Source organism: Vigna umbellata, chromosome 4 (genome assembly GCF_029865625.1).
Source record: "Vigna umbellata cultivar VRB3 chromosome 4, Vumbellata_1.0, whole genome shotgun sequence".
Taxonomy (NCBI): domain Eukaryota; kingdom Viridiplantae; phylum Streptophyta; class Magnoliopsida; order Fabales; family Fabaceae; genus Vigna; species Vigna umbellata.
Window position 1 is genome coordinate 30,691,511 of NC_142168.1, and position 22,388 is coordinate 30,713,898.

Below are 22,388 nucleotides of genomic sequence, written 5' to 3' on the forward strand. Positions count from 1 at the left end.
AACAGAACCCAAAGGAAAGAATATTCAACCCAAAATTTAGGCCCAACATGTAGCAGCCCAAGTCCAGTTAACATTAAAGATAAAGAAAAAGACAGAATTATAATTTACTAAATAAATAAATAAAAATAAAATAATGCGCCGCATTTTGAAACAAACTACAAAGGCTAAGATGGAAAAAAACATAGAATTACATATTTATGTGAATATCTAATTATGTCAGAAAAAATTATTTGATTTAATTTAATTTTTAAAAGTCATTAAATTGTCATTATGTTGACGACATTTTGATCATGATTTCATTTTGATCATGACTACACCTCTAAATTGATAACTACACCTTGCATTGTTTCTTTAGAATGATCAAATGTAAAAGATTAGTTAATCTTTAAAATAATGTTAAGTGAACTTACAATAAAAACTAATTTTATGTTTTTTATGATCATAATAATTAATTATGTTAAGATTAATTAATCATTTCAAATTGGACTAGATATGGATCTCACTTATTTCGAATATAATCGATTTTTTTTCATATAATAATTGATTGTTGATCAAAATTTGTTTTATTAATTTATTGAATAATCAAGTATGTCAATTAGTCTAAAATGATTGACCTAGTAAATAAGTCTGGTTATTATAGGGTCACAGTGAATGATTAATTGTGTTGTTTCAAAATGTTTTACACATATGAAAAGATTAAACGTGATTATAACTAAATATAATTGATTATATTAGTAAATAATTACAGATTTTTCAAACTTTTTTTAAAAGGTAAGCATTCTAAAAGATCACTTTTCTTTTTAATACTTAGAAAAGTTAAGTTGCTTGTTCTGATGAAAAGAATTATCTTTGGCATTCGGATAAATAATCATTGTTTAAAATCATCATCAAATAATGTTGAGTGTTGTAGTTTTCCTGTTGTAACTCTAGAGGAATATTTGTCATTCCAGGTAATACTTTCTCTTATTTCTGCATTTTTCTATGTTATATTACCTTACTATGGTGTAATTATAAGTATTTGGATATTTTTAATACCGTATTTTAATAAGAAGTTTTTTTAAGAAAATTATAAATTCTTTTATATTAGTTACACAATTACTCTTGTAATTAAATAGTTTAAAAATATACTGAAATATTTCAACTAAAGTATTTTGTATCAAATTGGATATATACATTTCTTAAAATACTAACTTTACCATCTTCATTAAAAAAATTTAAGAAATTACGTATAGAAAATGACATTTTAGAAACGACACTAATTTAAAATTAGTAAAATTTGACTATTTTAATATTAAAATGTTTTAATATAAATAGTTTTGTTATGAATATGTTTCATTATTTTAAAATACATCATCTCTTTATAAATCACTTTTTTAAGAATTTTTTGAATTTTTTCTAGAAATTTTCTTTCCTTGTTCATTTGTTTTAAGATCAGACTGCCTAAATGATTCTTGAGGCAAAATCTTCTACTTCATTTTATCAGTTTTTTCAAAAGAGTAAATTGGTTTTTGCTGTTTTCCTTAATTGTATATTTTTTTCATGCATGTGAGCTACTATGGTTTGCATGTGACATCTCAGTCTTCTGTAAGACTCTTTTATGATCAGTGGTCCTAATAATATACCTTGGTCATGTTTATGTGGTTTGTGAGAGCATATAAAGTTCCTTGAGTTGTTGGAGATATCTTATCCTTAGAGTTGTTTGATCGTCTAACATGTAAGGGAAGCTAACTACCACATTTTAAAGATGTTGATGCTTTGAGAATGAGTTGCATGTTTGTTTTGTCTAGAATTGGTTAATTCATCGATGATGGTATTGAACTTCTGAAATCTATTGTGTTGTACTTGCTTGTATGTGTGGTTTGTTTTGTCTGAATTGATGTTGAGCTGAGGAATTAAGTATCTAGTTATTTGAACAAGTTGGTATGAATTATGACACTGAACCCTGATTTCAAATCAAGTAGTAAGTCAGGAGTATCAATATGATCATCTGAATAGGTCCTTAGTTCTCCAAATCATAATTTTCAGTATGCAAGTTTCTGATATGGTGTTGAGTGGTGGTTGTATGGTGTTGAGTACAACTTGTTGTGCAAATTTGTAAGCATTTGTGCTCCAAACCGTTGAGCTCCAGCTTTCACAACTGAGTGGTCATTTTTGCGAATGGTCTAACGTTGAGCGGTGACAGAATACCGCTGAGCGTCAGTTTCCACAACAAATTTGTAACGTTTTTTCATCTTAATTCGTCGAGCAACAAGTTGGTCTGGATGAGCAAGACAATTTGTGAGAGTTATAGGTGCTTCCTTTTGCAAAGGGTTTTGTGCTGAGTGTTAGTCTGAGCGTTAGTGTAAATTTATGTGATTTTATGATTCTTTAATTTGTTTGAAGTGATTTACCATGGTTATTATGAATTGTGATGTTTCATTAAGATAAAATATGTATGATATTTATGTATAATACTATGATGATGAATTTGTTATTGATTATGTGTTTAGTATGTATTTGATGTAATTTCATAAATCTAGTGAAAAGATTACATGATAAGTTCTCATAGTGTAAATATTTATGTGAAATGTTATAATATTTTTGTCTCATTTTGTAAATTATCATTTGTTTCATACTATTATGGGATGTTACAATATTTTTATGAAAAAAAGTCATTTCAGTTATGAAAAAAGAAAGTCATTTCAGCAACTAATTCACCATCTCGTTTGTGATTTATGCAATATTTTTTTTACCCTCTAAAGCTATATTATGTATCCAGTCCTGAAATGGCTAGTGATTTATATTTAAGCTCTTCCGGAAGACTCTAAAATAAATAAAAAATAAAGCATACTTTTCAACTTCTGATAAATTTTTAATAGTTTTCCAAAAAGTGGAATTAAGTAGAATTTATTTTAGTCACTAATATATAATAGTATTGAAATTATAATGTGTATCTAGTCCTAGAATTTGTTAGTGATTTATATTTAAACTTGTCCCTAAAAAATTCAAAATAAATAAAAATAATGCATACTTTGCTTAAAAAAGGAAGTTTGATCGACATTGTTTAAGTTACAAAAATAACAATATTTTAAAGTTAACTCATGAAATTATATAAAACAATAACTATTTTATAAAATAAGTTAGTTCAACACCAAATTATAGTTGATACTTCGCTTTCTTCACATCATCAACAAACATATATTATTATTTTTTTCTCAGGAGTTTCCATCTGTACAACAAGGAGTAATACATACCATTTCACTTCTTTCAAGGTTTAGACAGCACACACAATTTAACCAACACACTCATAAATGTGCATCATCATTTCTTCTCTTCAACCTTGATCTACCACCACCAACCAAGAACAAGTAATGTTAATTATAATGGAAATATTAGTCCAAATTAAAGAAATATATATATATATTAGCTCAACTAAGAACATGACCTTTTTCTTTTTCTATGATAATAGATGAAGATGGATCATATTAACATAGTAATACATTTTTTTTTGTTTTAACTAAGAATATATATATATATATATATATATATATATATATATATATATATATATATATATTCTGAGTGATGGGCAAAAATTAATTTTTGAGAGACTGAAATTTTATTTGAAAAACTTACTTGGTGTTCTTTTGCGTACACATCAACTCCAGAAGGAAACAGAAAAAACTCATAATTTGCGTAACAGTTCTACAGAAGTGCTTCCTTTAACTTGTTGCATGGAAGCTTCAAAAGCTCAAGTTTGATGGAGCTAGCAAGAGCTGAACATCATCCTCACGGATCTTCTTGAGGAAGCAAATTTCGCCATTGTTCAAGTGCGCAACATGTTCAGCCAAACTAAGCATATGCTTCACATAAGCATCTCTCAACCTTTTCCAGATATTTATGGATAAGCTACTGATCTTTGGTTGATGAAGTTTAGGTATGACTTCAACCATCTTCACCTTTGGCCTCAACATACCAACATTCATCTCAACACTATCACTTACCTCTCTGCTGCTATCAAGCTTATGGTATGCTCCTTTTCTTCTGTACTTCTTCGTCCTTCCACACACAGGAACAAAATCAACTATCTCCATCTTCTACAGCTCGTGTGCTGTGTCCAAGAGAGAGAGAATGGACAAGAGCCTCGGAGAAACAAAAAGGTGATCGATGCAAAATATGCATGGTTATATATTGCATAAACCAAAGGTAATAAATGTAAAAGTAACAGATGGTAGAAACTATTTTTCTTTCTTAAAAATACAAGAATTTTGGAGAATATCTATTCGTGTTAAAAGTAATTTTTACTGAAGTGTGGTAGGAATCATGTTTTTCCAATATTTTGAAAACCAGATTAAATAATAGTTTATGTTGTTTCACTGTTTTGTTGCTGTTATTAGGTAGTTAATAATAATCTATTTTTTTATCTCAACTATTTAGTTAGTTAAAGATGTTTCTAATACAGTATTAAAATTTACTTCTTTAACCTAGCAAAAGGAGAAAGATTAAGTCTGTCTTAATAAAGTTTATTATTTATCAAATTTATTATTTCACTTGTATCATATCACTATTAATGTTTAGTCCTGCATTGTTTGATATGTATATATATTACTGTAAAAAAGTACGTTAAAAATCTCATTTATTAAAGATAAAATATAGTTACATATGTATACTTCATTTTACAAATATTATTTAAATAAATACAAACTTCATCTTATAAATCAATTTTATAAGATCGAGTTAAACTTAACTTTTTATTCTTAAAAAATGTTTAGAAAAAAAGTTAATATTTTCCAACTGTCTGGAGCATATGATTGAAGGTCGGTGCAGTGAAGACCTGAAGTTACTGAGAGGTGTGTGGTGAGAGGGATGGAGACATGGGAAAGAGGATGGAGCAGAAGAGAACAGTGATGTTTGTGGTGAAGTACATAAAAACATGTGTAAGTGTAAGAACCTTCTGTCAAAGCAAGAACAGATGATTGGCTTTAATTAATGATCATGAACTGCATTGCACCCTCTACCAAAGGACTCTCTCTGTCGAATTCAATTCAAATTTAAAGCCACCTAACATGTGGAGGTGGTGGTTGGCTTCCCTTCACAAAATAATTACTGCTACTTCTATATTTTATCTAATTTTCATCAATTTATTGTGCATGGTTAATGTTCCATTTTGCTAGTAGGTTTCATCATATACTTTTATATACATTTTTAGTCTTTTCCTTTTTTCGTTTTTATATTGTTCTCTTATTTATGCATCTCAAAATATCTCCTTTTCATAGATATATGGAGAGTTTTATGATATTTTTTTTGTGAAATTATTTGAAAGATTTAAATATTAAAACTTAATAACAATTTTATAGAATGTATGTTTTTCAATATTTTAGTTAATGAAGCAGAGTGCTTAAGGTTTTGTTTGATAAAAGGTAAGTAATAAGTTAGAGTGCTCAAGTTTTAATTATTTGCACCATAACACCTAATTTGTATTTGATGTTAAGAATGATATTGGAATACAACAAATCAAAAGAAAGTCTAAAATTGTCATTACAAAAATAATGATCCAATTTTTTGTCTTAAATAATTGTTAATTTCGACAAATCTCATGACCATTTATTGAGAACAACAAGCCTATATGTAACTTATTTATTTTAAATTTATGAAGTTGTTTGTATTAAACCATCTAAGAAGAAGAACACTAAAAAAGATTATAATAAATAAAGAGTCAAAACACAATAAAATATAAAATATGACATTACCTTTAATTTTAAATTTTAAAATAATAAACTTTTATCCATTTATACTGATGTGTTATTCAACTTGGGGATTTTTAGAAGGTTTTAAAAAATTGTCTAAACCTTTAAGAGCAATACTTTAATTAGTTACAAAGGATCATTATTTATAGTGAATAACTATGACATTAGAGACTATCAACTATAATATTATTTATTGAATTAATTGAGAGAAGAGGCAATAAAATAACATTCCAGAAAGCCCATAATCATATAATTATAATTTATCTTAATAATATTTATTTTACCTTAATTGATTTAGGTTTAAACTTTTATCTCCACTCGAAAATTGAGATAAGAAGATCTTGTTCCTTTTCCAAGAAAAATAAATCTTCATTTATTTCTAAAATTAAAGCATGTAAACTAACTAAATTGACTCACATTATCGAATCCATGTGAACCTTACCAAACGAACAATCAATTTATCAATTATTGCCTTTTTTTCTTACTATTGCCTTCAAACTATATTAATTCATTCTATCAAGGTTTGATCAACCACATTTACATTTCAAATATGCCATTTATTTCAAATAACAAATAATGTAATGGATATCATTATCATATAACAATGTATACACATATATTTCAATATATAGAAAATCTCAGTTTTTTTCCAGGTACAATAATAATAAATTTAATTTGAATATCTAAACCCTCATTCATAAACTCTCATGTTATGTGCACTCTAACATGTTTACAATTTTTTTTTTCATGGATTTTCATTCATTTAATAATGTCATTCAATCATATATGAGTAAAATCAAATTAATCTTAATTATAGAATGCCCTTATACCAAATTCCTCGATTTGAATATGTCTGAATTTGATTACAACTTTGTGATTTGGGTTAAAGATTCTTCTGTTGCATAATTAATTAAACTTTATTGTTATTAATTGGGAGTGTCCCATTTACCTATTTTGTGGTAACAATTTTCCTTAACAAATTGAACATTGTTTGGGAAGTTTTGGTTGTCCAACTTTTTCAAAATTCACACTCTTTTCAATTGAGTTGTTGTCCAACTTCTTATCTACTCTTTGCGTCCTCATCAATAGTTAGTTGTTTTCTCTTTTAACTTTGAAAAATAATTAAAAATATATATATAATATTAGCTTGAAGAAAAAGAGTGGTTAGGAAACATGTTCTTCCTTACTTCCAATATTCCTCTTATATATGTTCATTGGTGCCACATATCATTTAATAAAATTTTAATTTTTTTTAGGGTTCTATAATGTATTATATTTTCAAATTTAATTTTTGCTTCTCTTTTATCACTTGTTCTTATGAAAAAAATTCTTTAGACTTTTTTAAAAAAAAAACTGGTTCTACAAATCACTGTTAATATTGTTTATATCATGTTCAATAATCTCGTTTAAGTATCGACCGTTTAAAAGTTAAAGTTTAAGACAATTTAAATCATTTTTTCTCTTTTCACATTTTACAATGTCATTTAAAAATAAAACCGTGACGGAGTTTCATGCTCCAAACAGACTTAAAAACATAACAAACACATTTTTTATTGATTATAAAATTGATGTCAATTTTTAAAAATTATAGTAAAATATATTAACAACATTTTATATTATATTTTTATGTTTAAAAGTTCAATTTTCATTAAGCTACAAGAGTAATTTTCAATAAAATTATTAGAGAATAGGACGAGTTCATAGGTCCAAAATAATGGGCTGATTTGAGTTATTAACTGGAAAGATCAAATTGGTGAAGAAAGTAAAAAAGTCCCTGCTAATAAAAAGAAGTAAAACAGTCATTGTTATTTATATTCTCTCTTATTTTATTATATTTTTCATTTGTATTTAAAAAAAGGAAATACAATTTTGGAAATATCAAAATTCAAATTCCTTTTGAAAAGAATTAAAATTTGTAAGACTTTTGAAAACTTAAAAAAAAAAATCTAAGGGTGTTACTCCCTCCACCACCACAACTTGCTTCCTCCACCACCCCATTCCCCTTTTACCCTTTTTTTATTTTTTCATTCCTATTTTATCCTTATTAAAATTTTAGGGTTAATATTATTTAAAATTTCACGTGGACATTCATTCTCTTTATCATTTTTCCTTCTTTCTCTTTATTATTTTTCTCAGGTTGTCTCTTATGTTCCACTACTCTTGGGTTGTTTCTCATGTTCCACTTCTTTTTCTCTTTTATAGAATTGTGACGTGAGAGTGTGGTGGACTTTGTGTTTAATAAGATTGAAAGTGGGGAAAGCAATTCATCTTCAGTCGTGAATGTGGTGGTGCTTCAAGGTGCTGGTTCAAAGGCGTGAGAGGTTCATATGCGGGTGCGTAATAAAACCTTAAAATATAAACAGTATAATCTATAAACGGATGTGAGCATCGATGTCAACATCCGTTTAAGGGGAAACGGATGTCAACATCCGTTTTAATAATACTGGATCAACTTAACTTTTAATTAAAAACCCTAATTCCCATTTCCGTCACCCACCCTTACACCCCCTCCCTCTTCTCCTTCTCTTTCTCATTTTCATTTGCGTCACTCACCCTCTCATTCACTTATATAAAAAATAATTGTTTCGGCATTCACCCAATATGAAAAACCCCTTGGAACTTCAGTATGGGATAGTTCTCAACTTCAACATGAGTCAAGCTCAGAGCCATAAAAAGAACATAAAGTTGCTAAGCAAACCGATAAGATCAATCAAATAATCTACACTGCAGAGTTCAGATGATTTTATTATCTTATAAATGTTAAAGTCTGCTAAAAACCAAATATTAGTAAATATGTTACCTTACGTAGAATTTCAGCCTATAACTTGTGTAATAGAATACCTGAAACATGTTATGAAGTTTATCGAAATTCCGTGTTTTAATAAATATCAGTTGGGCACACTTCCTACAAGATTCTGGATGGCATGGGAAATATTCTTTAACAAAAATCAGAGTACAGTGAGTAATATCAATACCCATAAATGAACAATTGTACATAGGAAACATTAAGAGTCTGTATGGATAAACTTTTCCATAACACTTTTATAGGGAAATCTAAAAAGGAAAAATAACATACATTTGTTATAAACTAAAATTAATTTGTAAAAGAAATTACATTAATTTTTCTAAAAAAATAATTTTCAACTCATGCATAAAACTAATTTGATTTTATAGAGAGATCTATTCATTTTCTTAAATGTATTTCTAGTAAAGTTTATTCACATACACTTTCAGCTAATGGAAGTGATTGTAAGGTTTGTTTTGTTCTGAAGTTATTGATAAGCCTTAGTTAATCCTTAATTAATCTTAGATTATGAAATTGGAACTGTGGTGTTGTTTTTAGGCTCACATGAATTCAACAATAGCTGTTTATACAGAATAGAAGCCACATCTGTAATGTCAATGTTGAATTACCAGAAACTGTTTTGGGACCTTTCAACATTAAAATTTACCTCCTTTTTAGATTCTCAGCTCTCTTAAAATATTGATAATCTCAAACAAATTCCAAGCAGTAATTCCTATTGAAAACTAGTCAAAGCTTGCAGATTGATGGAACAGAGTGCAAATCTTGGCTCGTTGCAGGTTTAAATAAACTTTTATTTTGTTTGTAAAAGTAGAAATATGGTTATACATGTAAAGGGTTTTGTGTATAAAATCAAATCAGATATAATATAATACTATAGCAGGTTCAGATTTTGGGATGCATAAACAATTTGCAATCTCCTAATCACAGGTCTCCATAGCACCGTATCAGCCACCAAAATTTGGAAAATTGTTTTATTATCAGTTTTTATAAGAGAATGCATTAACATGTTATCATTTCTGAATTTGAATCCTTTCTATATTCTTTTATAGTATCAAAAGATATTCTTTTATCAAAATAATTCAACACAAATAAGTCATAAATAAATTTATATATAAGATTAAGATATCTTAAAGATAATAGATTTATAGATTTTTTTATATATATATATTTTGATCTCATGTATATGTTAATAAATAAATTTCTAATAATGTAACACAATTCAATGAATAAAAAAACGAGGCAAGAAAGCAATCAAGTAGCCTTGTTTTGTGTTGACCATGTTACTCTCTCCTATAGTTGCTCCCTTGGGTTGTGTTCTTCTGAAGCAGCCCCCTCGTGCGTGAGGGGAAGCCAACTTAAAAGGACAACAAGTCAAGAAAATGAATTAGCATTGCAGGTTGCGTTTATGACCAGCCAATTCAAGCTGTAACTATGCAAGGTATGCACAAGTACCAATGCATCATCACCATGTGCATGTGCTTCTTCAATTCCCTCTCAACCAAGGTAAAATATACACAAAAGCAATGTCAAGGGTATATTATATATATGCAGACAAATCTAATACCCTTTAAGGTTCTTCTGCTACGTGTTCAGTTCAGTTTTTTTTTTACATGTTAAGGTGTTTGTTTGATTTTAAGGTTTGCCACAGAAGATAGAGAAATGTTCTAAACTTTAGCGCAATGTGACAGAAAATAAGGAGTAAACTTGTGTCTTAAATATTAAGAGGAGACTTGGACCAAAGAAACTAATCCAAAATGCCTTTGGTAACCACAAAATGTGCTTACTCTAAACCTTGGTAGAGAAAACATTGTTATTTTAGTGGGTTTTTCTTTGAGCTCAAATGGTCAAACAAAAAAATGTAATTAGATCAAGTTCACCCAATTATGTCTCTATCACACTTGGTTTGTTTCACATACCATTATTGCAAGAAATATTAAACAAACGAATACTTTATTTTGGACAATTATATCAAAGTTGACTTTAGATTTGTATTATGAATGGTTTAAATATAATGTGAATTAGTCCATTACAAACTAAACACTTAAATAACTAACTCTCCTTCTAACATGAAGAATTAGTGTAGTTATTAAGCATTTTTGCATTTAAATTACATGTTTAATGTGTAATGTATGTGAAAGCTTTTTAATCATAGTATTAGGGAAAAGAGTCTTGACAGATAAAAAGAACGCTGAATCCAATGAAATAAAATAATGATGCAAGGGAATACCATGGCAAACTGGAATTTCAGATTTGAAAATGAAAATGAAGCAGCTCAACTCAACCCCGAATGTGAGCCGAAAGTTGAATTGAAGTGATCTCAAGTCACTTTAGTTCTTTGAATCTTTGGCTGATTTTTATTTGTTTTTCTTTTCTGCTTTTGATCTTTGAAACTTCCAATGGAATGAATACATTGGCAAAAGCTGGAAGGTACAAAATTACAGCTCCAAACAAGGTGTAATAGAAAAGGATTCTACTTGCCAATGAGGTATCATATATGGATTGCTTTTCACTCATAAAGTTACATTCCAAAGAAAATAAAGAAGGAATAAGTCCACTTGCACCAACCTATAAGGATATCACTCCCACCACCTCTGTTCCTCCTCTGTTACCACTCTGCCCAAAACAGAGCAAAACAGAGGATCCACTTCATCACTCCGAATGGATCCTCCACCTCTCTCTGCCGCAACCATCATCACTACCACCACTCTTAAAAATCATCCTGATTCGATAGAGTCTTCTTCTCCACGTTCCCGCAATGCAGAAACATGGAGTGATGAGAATTTACCGGCCGTTCCTGGGGCCAAGCTGCGCCTTATGTGCAGCTATGGTGGCCACATCATGCCACGCCCCCATGACAAGACTCTCTGCTATGTTGGCGGTGACACGAGGATTGTGGTGGTGGACCGCCACTCTTCGTTGAAAGATCTGTGTGCACGGCTTTCCCGAACCATTCTCCATGGAAGACCCTTCACACTCAAGTACCAGCTTCCCAATGAAGACCTTGATAACCTCATCACTGTCACCACTGATGAAGATCTTGACAACATGGTGGAAGAGTATGATCGAATTACGGCGAAAGGCACGGCTTCTTCACGGCTCAGGGTGTTCCTGTTCTTCACCAAACCTGAGGCCTCAGTTTCAATGGGGTCACTACTTGATGATGTGAAGTCAGAGACATGGTTTGTTGATGCACTCAACAACTCTGGAATGTTAAACAGAGTAGTTTCTGATTCTGCTGCAGGGGATTCTTTTGTGAACCTTGATGTTGGTGGTGGTGGTGTTAGTGCTAGTGGCTCAAGCAACAACTTAGAGGCTTTGCCTGATACTAGCAATAACAAGGCCAAAATCTTGCCTGATGTGGTGCAATCAAGTCCTGGTTCACCTATGATGGAGAACAGCTCCTCTTCTTCTCCTTCTTTCTCTCCTTCTTTGGCAAATCTGCCTCCCATTCGGGTACGTGTCGATGATAACAGTAGTAGGCTTCAACAAGAGAACAAGGTTGCGGGGCTGGCGGAGGAGCAGTTGGTTCAGATGACAATTGCAAGCGGGGTGAAGCAAGATGATGGGTTGGTGAGTGTGGTTTCTTCTGCAGTGGCTGCTGCACCTGCAATTCCTGCAGCTGTGACTATGCCATCTGTTGGGGTGGTTACTGCCAGTGATAATGTGATGAACAGAGTTGTTTCTGAGGACGAGAGATCTGATCTCGGATTTCGGAAGCCCCCTTTACCATTGCAGCTTGTGCAGCCAAGGACTAGTGGTGGTTTGAATTTGCCTTCTCCTGATTCAGTTGCAAGGTGTGTGATTTCTGTCATACTACCATATTACCCTTCTTTGATTTTTTTTAATTTCTGTCTTGGTTTGCTTTTGTTATTGTTAATATAGTGGTTTTAATTTTAAGGAAGAATCACACACTTAAAAGTTTTAATTTTGGTGATGGGGATGTGTTCTGAAAGTTCTCTTTTTGGTTAACATTTTCAGTGATAGCAGTATTGCATCTGCAAATTCTTTCTCCAAGACTGTTTACTATCAAGACCAAGTCCAAGCTGCACAACTAGACAACAAACTAGTTGCTTTACCAAATGGCAAGAGTGAAATATCTGATCAGGTGATTCAGGTCCATGGACAACAAGTTCATGATTCTGGCTACACATTACCCCCACAATTAGATCAAAATAGGCAACTTCAGCAGCAAAAGCCCTTAGTCCATGCCAGCTCTCACTACATCCACCACCCTGCAGCCACAGGGCAAATACCAGTTTCATCATACTACCAAGTTTATGCCCCACCACCACAACAACAACAACTTCACCCTCCAATTGGTCAGCAACAGTACCCAGTTTATGTGATGCCTGTTGGACCCACACAAGTAACACAACCATACAACATGGCCTTGCAGCCCAACATGGGTGACCCAAATGTGTTAATCTCAGGCAGAACCCTAATGCCACAAAGTGCTGTTACCTCAGCAGCATACAAGGATGGTACTCCACCTATCTATCCCACCAAATCAGTTAGCCCTACTATACCTGAGGTGACTCCAAGTGTTTACAAGGCTCCTCCTCCTGTGGCCTCAAACCCTGCATATGCTCCAATACCTCCCAACCAATTTCAGCCACAGTATGTGGGGTTGTCTCAGTTCCATCATCCACCACAGTCCATTGTTGTGGCTTCCTCTAGTTCTACTACTAATTATGGTTATGAATATGGTGGCCATGTGCAAGACCAAGCATACTACACCCAACAACAAACCACTACTGCTCCATTGCTTCCTCAGTACCAATCCATGACCCCAGCTGCAGCAGCTGCAGCGCTGAAAGATGCTTCAAAACAGTTTCCTGCAGACACCATTCAGCAGCAAAATAGAGCATCACAGCCAGTATGAATCAGAAGTGGAAAAAAAATGAATGAATTGAGGCATATTGGAGAGGGGTGGGGCGTGAGGTAACTGAACTTTACTTTCATTTTTTAACAATGAACATATGGACCCTACTTTCTACACAAAAATAAGCACTAAACCATAGGTTATTTCTTTTAAATGAATGACATGTAAAACCATATTTTGCAAACCTAGCTTTTCTGATCATCACAGTTACTCAGTTGAATAATGCAAGTTGCTGCCATTAGCTTTCCCGAGGGACTTCTTTTTTATTGTTTTTCTATCCAAACGTTATCATATTGTTTAGACTTGGAGTCACTTGACAGTCACGTTTCCTTTTGTTTGCTTCTGATTATAACAAAACCAACATCAGATTTCATGAAATACTCATCAATTTGACATGTGTGAGGTTCTGGTGATCTGATAAAAAGAGGCTTATAAAATGAATTTGATTTAGCCAAAATGAAAATGACTCGATTTAACAGCACTTGTTCCTCAATAGATGCTTACGGCTGGTGAATCATTGATGTGATATCAAAATACTGTAATTTAACGTAATCATTGGAATGACTTCTACCAAACTTGGAAACTATTTGAAGTATGAATCATGTTTAAAACTTCAAAGTTATAGCTATTGACGATTTTGTGATAGTGAAAAACTATATCTGAAACGTGATACGAAACACGGTCTTTGTCTTTATCGCAAAATTTCTCTCAGAACTGACAAGATATATACAAAAAAAATATCACTTTGTAATAGGCATATAAACATAAAGGAGAATCTATGAACATGCAACGTGCAAAATCTATGACTATTGGGATGTTTCCAGGAAGATAATGGAAAACCAGTTAGTTCTGGAAAACCTATATAAAATATTAAAACAATATATTCAATTCAAAATCTTAGAACAATGTTTTTATTTTGTGAACATTTTCATTTTTACTGAATACTAATCACACTTGGATTCTTAGTACTAAAAGCCATAACTCACAGTTTTTCCTGACATCTTTGAAGCTTGAAAGCAGAAGCTTAGATAGAACATTGATGGTAGATATACCATGTTGATTGCCATTTGATTCCTAAGATTCATTCTTGATCTTTTTTCATTTCAAAATTATTACTGTCACGGTTGAATATACTTGCTAAGATTCCATTACTATAACAATAATTAGACAGAAAATTATATAATAAAAAGGTGACAGTGGTAATATATACTGACAATAATAATAAGTTGAGGTATTAATAATGGTGACATTAAAAATGATAACAGCAAGATTAGTCAACTCTAGCAGTGATATTAATATGATATTGGCAATGATTGATCTTTAACATTTTATGGAACTAAGGTGAAATGATAAATAAGATATTTTTATATGCAAATATTTTGAAATTTCAATATATATTACATAAAGAAAACAAACACAAAATTTATTAATGTGTGGTTTATTACATTATACACATAATATAGTTTGAACACATTTTAGCATCTTTGAAAAAATGTCATAGTTTCGAATTAAATATTACATTTTTTTTCTTTATTAATAGACTAAAGTTTACGATTAAGTAGTATTTTAGTATTATGTTTTATAAATAAAACCATTTTATATAATTTTAAATTATAATTAGGTCTATTTTAACCTCTTCCACTTTTTATAGATCAACAACATTTAAAATGTTAGGTCTGGATAATAATGATTATAGTTTTCTAATAACATAATCAACATTCATCCAATCCAAATAAAGAAGAGATTTTTTCTTCAAAAACTTATAATTATTCCATGTTTAGTTTGGAAATACCATAATGGATATAAAAAATATTCAAACATTCAAAAAGTACAAATTTAAAAATACATACTCATCATCATAATTTAAAACTATAACAAACATTATGTTTTACTAATACAAAGTATTAATGAATAAATATGGTGACATAAAACTTATTTATGAGTTAAAGTGTTATTCAATTAGATTGGCCCATAACCCAAAATAATAAAAATATTATGTTTTACCAATGCAAACATGCCAATAAATTTAGTAATATAAAACTTGCACGTGGATTAAAATCTTATTCAATTAGACTCCTAACCAAATGTTATATTTTATTTATGTAAACCTGTTTCATTAAATTAATATATATAGTAACATAAAACTTGTAGGCTAAAATCTTACTTAATTAAACTCGCATAACTAAATGATAACTATTATGTTTTAGATGTAAACATATTTTAATCAATGAATCTAGTGACATAAATGTTGCATAAATCTTACTCAATTATACTCATATAACCAAATGATAAAATTATTATGTTTTATCAATGTAAACATGTTTTGATGAATATGAATCTAACATAAAACTTGTATTTGAACTAAAATTTTACTCAATTAAACTCATATAATCAAATGATAAAACTATTATATTATATTCCTTTGTGTGGACAATTTGACAAATATATTTCAATATTTCATCCTAATTAATCATAGATGTAAGAAAACTTATGTGGATAAAATTTATTAGGTGACATATAATTAATTACAATTAATGTTAATTAATGTTTATTACTTGGTTATAAAAATATCAATCAATCAATTAATTATAAATATTGTCACTACTCTCTAATATATTAAAAATTATCCCCATTCCAAACATTTAAAATAAATATTTACACCAATATTATTTATACTGCAATATCAAAATAAATAATAATAATAATATTTATATGTGTAAATTAGATATATAACACATAACTTATATTAACCCCTATCGTACAGTCAAGTAACAGGTTTAAAGACAATCAAACGAACACACCATAATTCAAATAAAATGCACTATTTAACCATCACACCAAAATATATTTCACTTTAAAATATGGATATAAAACAAAATTATATACTCTTTATTATTTCAACACAACAAAATAAAAAGTATATTTTGATTCATCTTCAACCTCAAAATAATTAGCATATCCATTATCTAAAATGTGTCAATGTTATGAGACCTTTTGAATACATAAGAGAGTCCCCACCTCACCAAAGGCAATACATTTCCCAAGGTCAACAATGTCATTACAAACATTAAACACAAAGGAAATCACAAATAAAAAAAAATAATAACTTCAACAAATTCAAAACAAAGATATGATACCAAAACATAAAGCAGAAAAAAGAAGTAAAAATTAACATTTAATCATTGCCACCATCACAAAAATTCTTTATTGTGCTTTTCAGTATCAAACTCTCACCCTCATAAACTCTTATATGATAGTATAGTATAAATGAAAACAAATTTGATGACAAAATACATAATACTTGTGAAATTTATAGAACTCTGCCCATTACAAAATAACTGTTAAATTGTTATAAATTGGAGTTACATTGATAAACTACAAATAGGATTGTGAATTGAACCCTAAAAATCATAATTATTGAAATTTTACAAAATTAGATTACTAATTCAGGCTCCATTTAATGTTTAACTTTCTAGTTATGATAATTTATGTTTCTTTGCCGTACAAGACTTCAAACCCTACTCTCATCTCTTACACGGCTAAACAAGCTCTTATAGCTCATAATAACAAATGGTTACTCTTTCTTGTTTTCTTCACGTAGTTAGTTCCGTTTAGCATAAGAAACTAGGAACAAAATCTGCAAGACAAACCAATCACTTGGGATAAGAAAACGAAAACATAAATAACAGATAAAACAAATAAATAAAAAAACGTGTTTCTGTTCACAGAACATTAAAAGAGAAAAATGCTTCTTAATCACATTGCCGCCGGATTCTGTTGGGTCGACCCGCAACAACCCGACCGGAACCACGAAACCCGACTCACTTCCTATCGTTTCCATCGCCGGCGGGTGACGTCGCCGAGTGCGGCGTTCCATGGCGTGCGAATGGAGAAGAATGGCCACCAACGGCGATCGATATGCACTGCCGACGAGCTTCACCGGGTCGTGGTTTCGAACTCCGATTGGAAGCTCGCTCTGTGGCGCTACCTTCCTTCTCCAGAGGTTCCCCTCTTCTCAAGTTCTCAAATTTTTGCTTTCTGTGAATACCCTTTTGGCAATGCACTGATGTATAGCTTCCGGGTATTGAATTCCCTCGTTTTTATCGAAAAACATGGGAACAAAGGCTCAATGCTACTCATTTTTGGCAAATTTTACGTTAGTTTCTCAAGATTTAAAGGTGGTGGTATTGAAAGATATAAGCTTTTGTATGTGTTTTGCAGGCACCGTTGAGGAATCACCCGCTTTTGTTGTTGTCAGGGGTTGCTACCAATGCAATTGGCTATGATCTCTCTCCTGAGGTAACCTTGTTTCCATTAAAAAATCATAGAACTGTGTTGGGAATGATAGAGATTTTAAAAAAGGGTCCGTCGCGACTCAACCGTATCACATCCTCGACTGGGGCCACATTTGTCCTCTATTTCTCACAATGACAAATATTGCGGCGAAATCGCAACCCTGCCTGGAAATTTAAAACCTTTGAAATGATTGACGCAGGTTCTGCACCGATTAAACATTACTTTCATAGTTTCATGATTTCATTTTGTTAAGATTTTTTTAGAAGTTCATCTTGTTGGTTTTTTGTCTGTAAATTTAAATCTGATGTTTGATTATTTGTGACAGTAATCCCTGAAAATTTGGTTTTTAACTTTCTAATGGTAGATTCATGTAGCTGGCATCAGGAATAAGACTTTGTTGTTGGGGTGACGGTTATTAGTGACAGTATTTTGTTCTAGTCTAGGATAATGTTAAAGGATATCTGTGATGAGTATATGTTGTTCATGTTCAGTCTTCATTTGCTCGGTACATGTCGGCACAAGGTTTTGATACGTGGATTCTTGAGGTTCGGGGTGTTGGGTTGAGCACTATTGGAGATAGCTTGGAGGAAAATGAGGAATGCCTAAAGAATTTGTCTGAGATTGATTCTGCTATTAGTGATGAAATTGGTAAAAACAGTGCTTCTCCAGCAAGATTAATGGGACTTGAGAACCTTGGCTCTCCCGAAGTTACAACTAAATTTGAGGAAATGAGGTTAACAAGGAGTTTCATGGACATTTTTACAAGGATATCTGAAAAGCTTGCAGGCTTTCTGAATCCGGGTTAGTGAAGGAATCATATTAATAGGAACCTGTCATTTTTAACATTGTATGATTACATCAACCGTTAATACGAAAATTCCTATTTTTCAGATTCGTTGGAGGGAGGAAAGGACTCTGCACTTGTTGGTCAAATCAAGGATTTCAATCGGAGACTTCGAGCTATTATTGAAGGTCAACAGTTGGTCCCAGCACAGATTTTAGAACTGCAAGACCGATTTTCTGCCACACTAGAAGAGTTTCAGAAACAGATTCAGTTGATTATTAAGTATGATTGGGACTTTGACCATTATCTGGAAGAGGATGTACCTGCAGCGGTGAGGTGACATTCCTTGGTGATGTTTTACTTTTAATTTGGCAAGAGTTCTACTTTTATCTCTTTCTTTACTTCTGTGGTGTACTTTTATTTGTTTGTTCCACTAATATTAGCTTAAAAAATTGGATGATCTCAATAAATTTGTTTTTTTAATTTCTGGTTTAATACATTCAACCATTAGATGGAGTACATAAGAGCTCAATGCCAGCCAAGGGATGGAAAATTGCTTGCAATTGGTCACTCAATGGGGGGTATATTGTTGTATGCAAGGCTTTCACGTTGCTGTAAGTCCCATGGATCTGCTTCTGTTTTATTTCTTCTGCAAGTAATGTAATTATGGGGCTCTGTTTTCATTCACGATTTATTTGATAGATATATGAAAAATCCATATTTGCTTGTTTTGTGGTGCAAGTTTGTTCACACAAAATTTATCAAGGTTGCTTTGTGCATTTCACTTTCTATTTTAATTTGATAGTATATAAAAGTTTAGCAATAAAAGCATGCAAAAAGGTAGCAACAACCTTAATTTTACTTCGACTTCACTGCAAGAAAGAATCACTCTATTCTAGAATTTTCATAAGTCAAATGCAGAACTCTTCTTTAATGTATGGATTAAATAATCCTTTTGTAATGGTAGTGGCAGTCAAGTGCTTGCAATTACAGCATTTAATTCAGTCTGTATCATTTGAAGGAAATTATGAACCATATTGATCTTGAGCATCTTTGACTTTGTCCATTCCTTTTTAATTGAGTGACATATTTGGAACTTAATTATTGTACACATCACTATTTATTAACAAACAAAATAAATTTTAGTTGTTTTACCACTACCATTGTGTACTTAATATATAAATATCTATAGCTATGCACATGATATTCCCTCTTTTATCTTGTGATAAATTTTATGGACAGGTTGAGATCTTGTGTGGAAGGAACATTGTTGTGAATAGTGATTTGTAAAGGAACCTGTTTGCAAATTATTTCTGCGAATCAATGTGTTGATCAATATTTATTTTTTCTTTTTCCAACATAAATTATGTTAGGTTTTGAAGGAAAGGATTCTGGCTTGGCATCTGTTGTTACTTTGGCATCATCACTTGACTATACCCCTTCAAAATCATCTCTCAAGTTGCTTTTACCCCTGGCAAGTGTTTAAGGAAACTGATTGTGTGGTGACAAATTTTATTTGTTTTGATCCGTGCCAGTAATATGTACCTAAGCTAAAGATACAGAAAAACTAAGATGACCATGCCTTCTTTTGCAGGCAGAACCTGCTCAGGCTTTGAACATTCCTGCTATTCCAGTTGGGCCATTGATGGCCACTGTTTATCCCCTTGCAAGCTACCCTCCGTATGTTTTATCTTGGCTGAATTCTCAGATTTCAGCTCAAGATATGATGGATCAAAAACTGTTTGAGAAGCTTGTTTTGAACAACTTCTGTAAGTTCCATTTATTTTTCATCAGGCATTGTTTCTCAACTTTTTGTACTGAGTCCTTTCAACTACATTATGCACTTTAGCAAAAGAATTCCTTATGAAACTATACACAGTACATTGTTACATGTCTTATCAAAATTAAATTAAGAGATGAAACATCCCCTGTATCTTATTGTAATTCTTCAATGTGCATACTAATCTGTGCAACAGTCATCTCTATAATTTTTTGAATGCTACAGTTAATTGATTTGTGAAGCTACAGCCCTATCTGGATCTTGTACTTACCTAGTTTCATCTCTATCAAGCTAAATGCTATTATTAAGATGTTCCACGTTGTGATAATTGTTAGATCTTTCAGACTTTACTTTGGGTTTTCTGCAAGTTCTTAAATTGTGAGATCTATGATGCTGTTGCAAACTTTTTCTCTTACAAAATTTGTATTGTTCTCTTATTGACAGGTACCATACCTTCCAAGATTCTGTTGCAGTTATCATCAGTTTTCCAAGAAGGTGGTCTACGTGACAGGAGTGGAACATTCTTCTACAAGGACCATCTCTGCAAAATTGATGTTCCTGTCTTAGCCGTCGCTGGTGACCAAGACTTGATCTGTCCTCCCGAAGCTGTATATGGTATTAAAACCAAACCATGAGAAAAAAAATAAAAATCTATGAGCATACTATTTAACACACTTTTCCACACATTCTCTTATTAGTTGAAATTCATCTTAGTCTCACTAAACATTTGGGTCACATTTCTCAATTGTTTGGCTTTATTCCCAAACTAGTGAGACCCACATGAATTCAACCAGTAAGAAAGAGTGAGTTAGAAAAAAGATTGTTAGAGAGTGTGTTGTTTGTTAGTACTCATCATCATCATCATCATTATCATCATCTTTTAAAGATTTAGCTTTCTTTATCCAAAGAAAAATATTTTAGCTTTTGTGATGATGAATATAACTTGTAATGATAAATGTGAATCAGAAACGGTGAAGCTTATTCCTGAAGATTTGATTACATACAAAGTCTTTGGGGAGCTTGATGGTCCACACTATGCCCACTATGACTTAGTGGGTGGTCGTCTGGTATGATTATTTTATTGAAAAGGAGTTACAGGCACACATAATTGAATCAACTTTAGATTTTTCAATATGGATTTGTTAACTGTCATTGTACTCCATGCTGCAGGCTGCAGATGAACTGTATCCATGTATAACTGAATTTCTCAGTCAACATGACATCGTTTAGACCATTGGCTCTCTTGGCTCATTCTTTTATACATGAAGAACACTAGATGGAAATTCTCATATACACCCTACAAGATCATGCCCTGTATATATATATATATATATATGCACGATCTGTGGTAATACTTCCTGTGTATAGTTAAAGACAATGCATATAGTCAAAGACACTGTACATATGTAGTTCTAAATAAAGCACATAAGGTGAAAGTACATGTTTGAAATCAGGGTGCTAAGAAAGTAGGTAATAGGAATCAAGTGCTTAGTTTAATCAAATTACAAAGTTACAAACTATTCTAGCGATTATTTTTTAAAGCTTTTAATAAAAGAAGTCATTTTGGTATTAAAATAATCTTGTGATCACTTTTTAGATATTTTTGTTTTAAAAGTTGAAGTTGATTTTTGTTTGTTCACAACAAAAAATGTTTTTTTTTTAAAGTTTATCTTATGGAAGCCTTCATAAAATAGTTTCTGATTTTAATCAGGTTATAACAGCTTAAAACAAACACATGAAAAGCTTTAAAAAAAAGTAACTTTTTTTTGAAAAAGTGAGTCCTTCATTAAAAAAAAAGGAGCCTTTTATCAAATAGATCCTTAAGTAGCTATGAATTTTGTTATCTTGACAATTACTTTTCTCTCCAACTACCATCCTTTTCACTTCTTGTGAAGTTTGTAATATAAAAATCCTTTTTTTATGCTTTGGGCAAACACCATAAGAAATTACAACTTTTCTTAATCTTGATAGCTAGTTTTATCATCAGTGTCATCTCAGCAAAACACATTATAAGCAAATGCAGTTTTCTTTTTCTCGAAGGTATTTTTACATCGGATAAGATCCATCATATTTACATAGTGAAAGACCAAAAGGTAATTTTTACTTGCAGTACC

General features: G+C 31.3%; 2 protein-coding genes across 2 annotated transcripts; both read left to right on the forward strand.

The window, feature by feature from the left end:
• The first annotated feature begins 10,934 nt into the window (after positions 1 to 10,934).
• LOC124849090 (uncharacterized) lies at positions 10,935 to 13,716 on the forward strand. Its single transcript, XM_047326950.2, has 2 exons — positions 10,935 to 12,326; positions 12,511 to 13,716. Exons 1-2 carry the CDS (start codon positions 11,191 to 11,193, stop codon positions 13,412 to 13,414), a joined length of 2,040 nt encoding a protein of 679 aa, XP_047182906.2. The 5' UTR covers positions 10,935 to 11,190; the 3' UTR covers positions 13,415 to 13,716.
• A 3,271-nt stretch (positions 13,717 to 16,987) lies between these two features.
• LOC124849092 (uncharacterized) lies at positions 16,988 to 21,852 on the forward strand. The gene is made up of 10 exons (XM_088111691.1): positions 16,988 to 17,417; positions 17,636 to 17,713; positions 18,202 to 18,511; positions 18,602 to 18,825; positions 19,006 to 19,108; positions 19,868 to 19,972; positions 20,093 to 20,263; positions 20,719 to 20,889; positions 21,241 to 21,341; positions 21,445 to 21,852. Exons 1-10 carry the CDS (start codon positions 17,160 to 17,162, stop codon positions 21,502 to 21,504), a joined length of 1,581 nt encoding a protein of 526 aa, XP_087967817.1. The 5' UTR covers positions 16,988 to 17,159; the 3' UTR covers positions 21,505 to 21,852.
• The last annotated feature ends 536 nt before the right edge of the window (positions 21,853 to 22,388 follow it).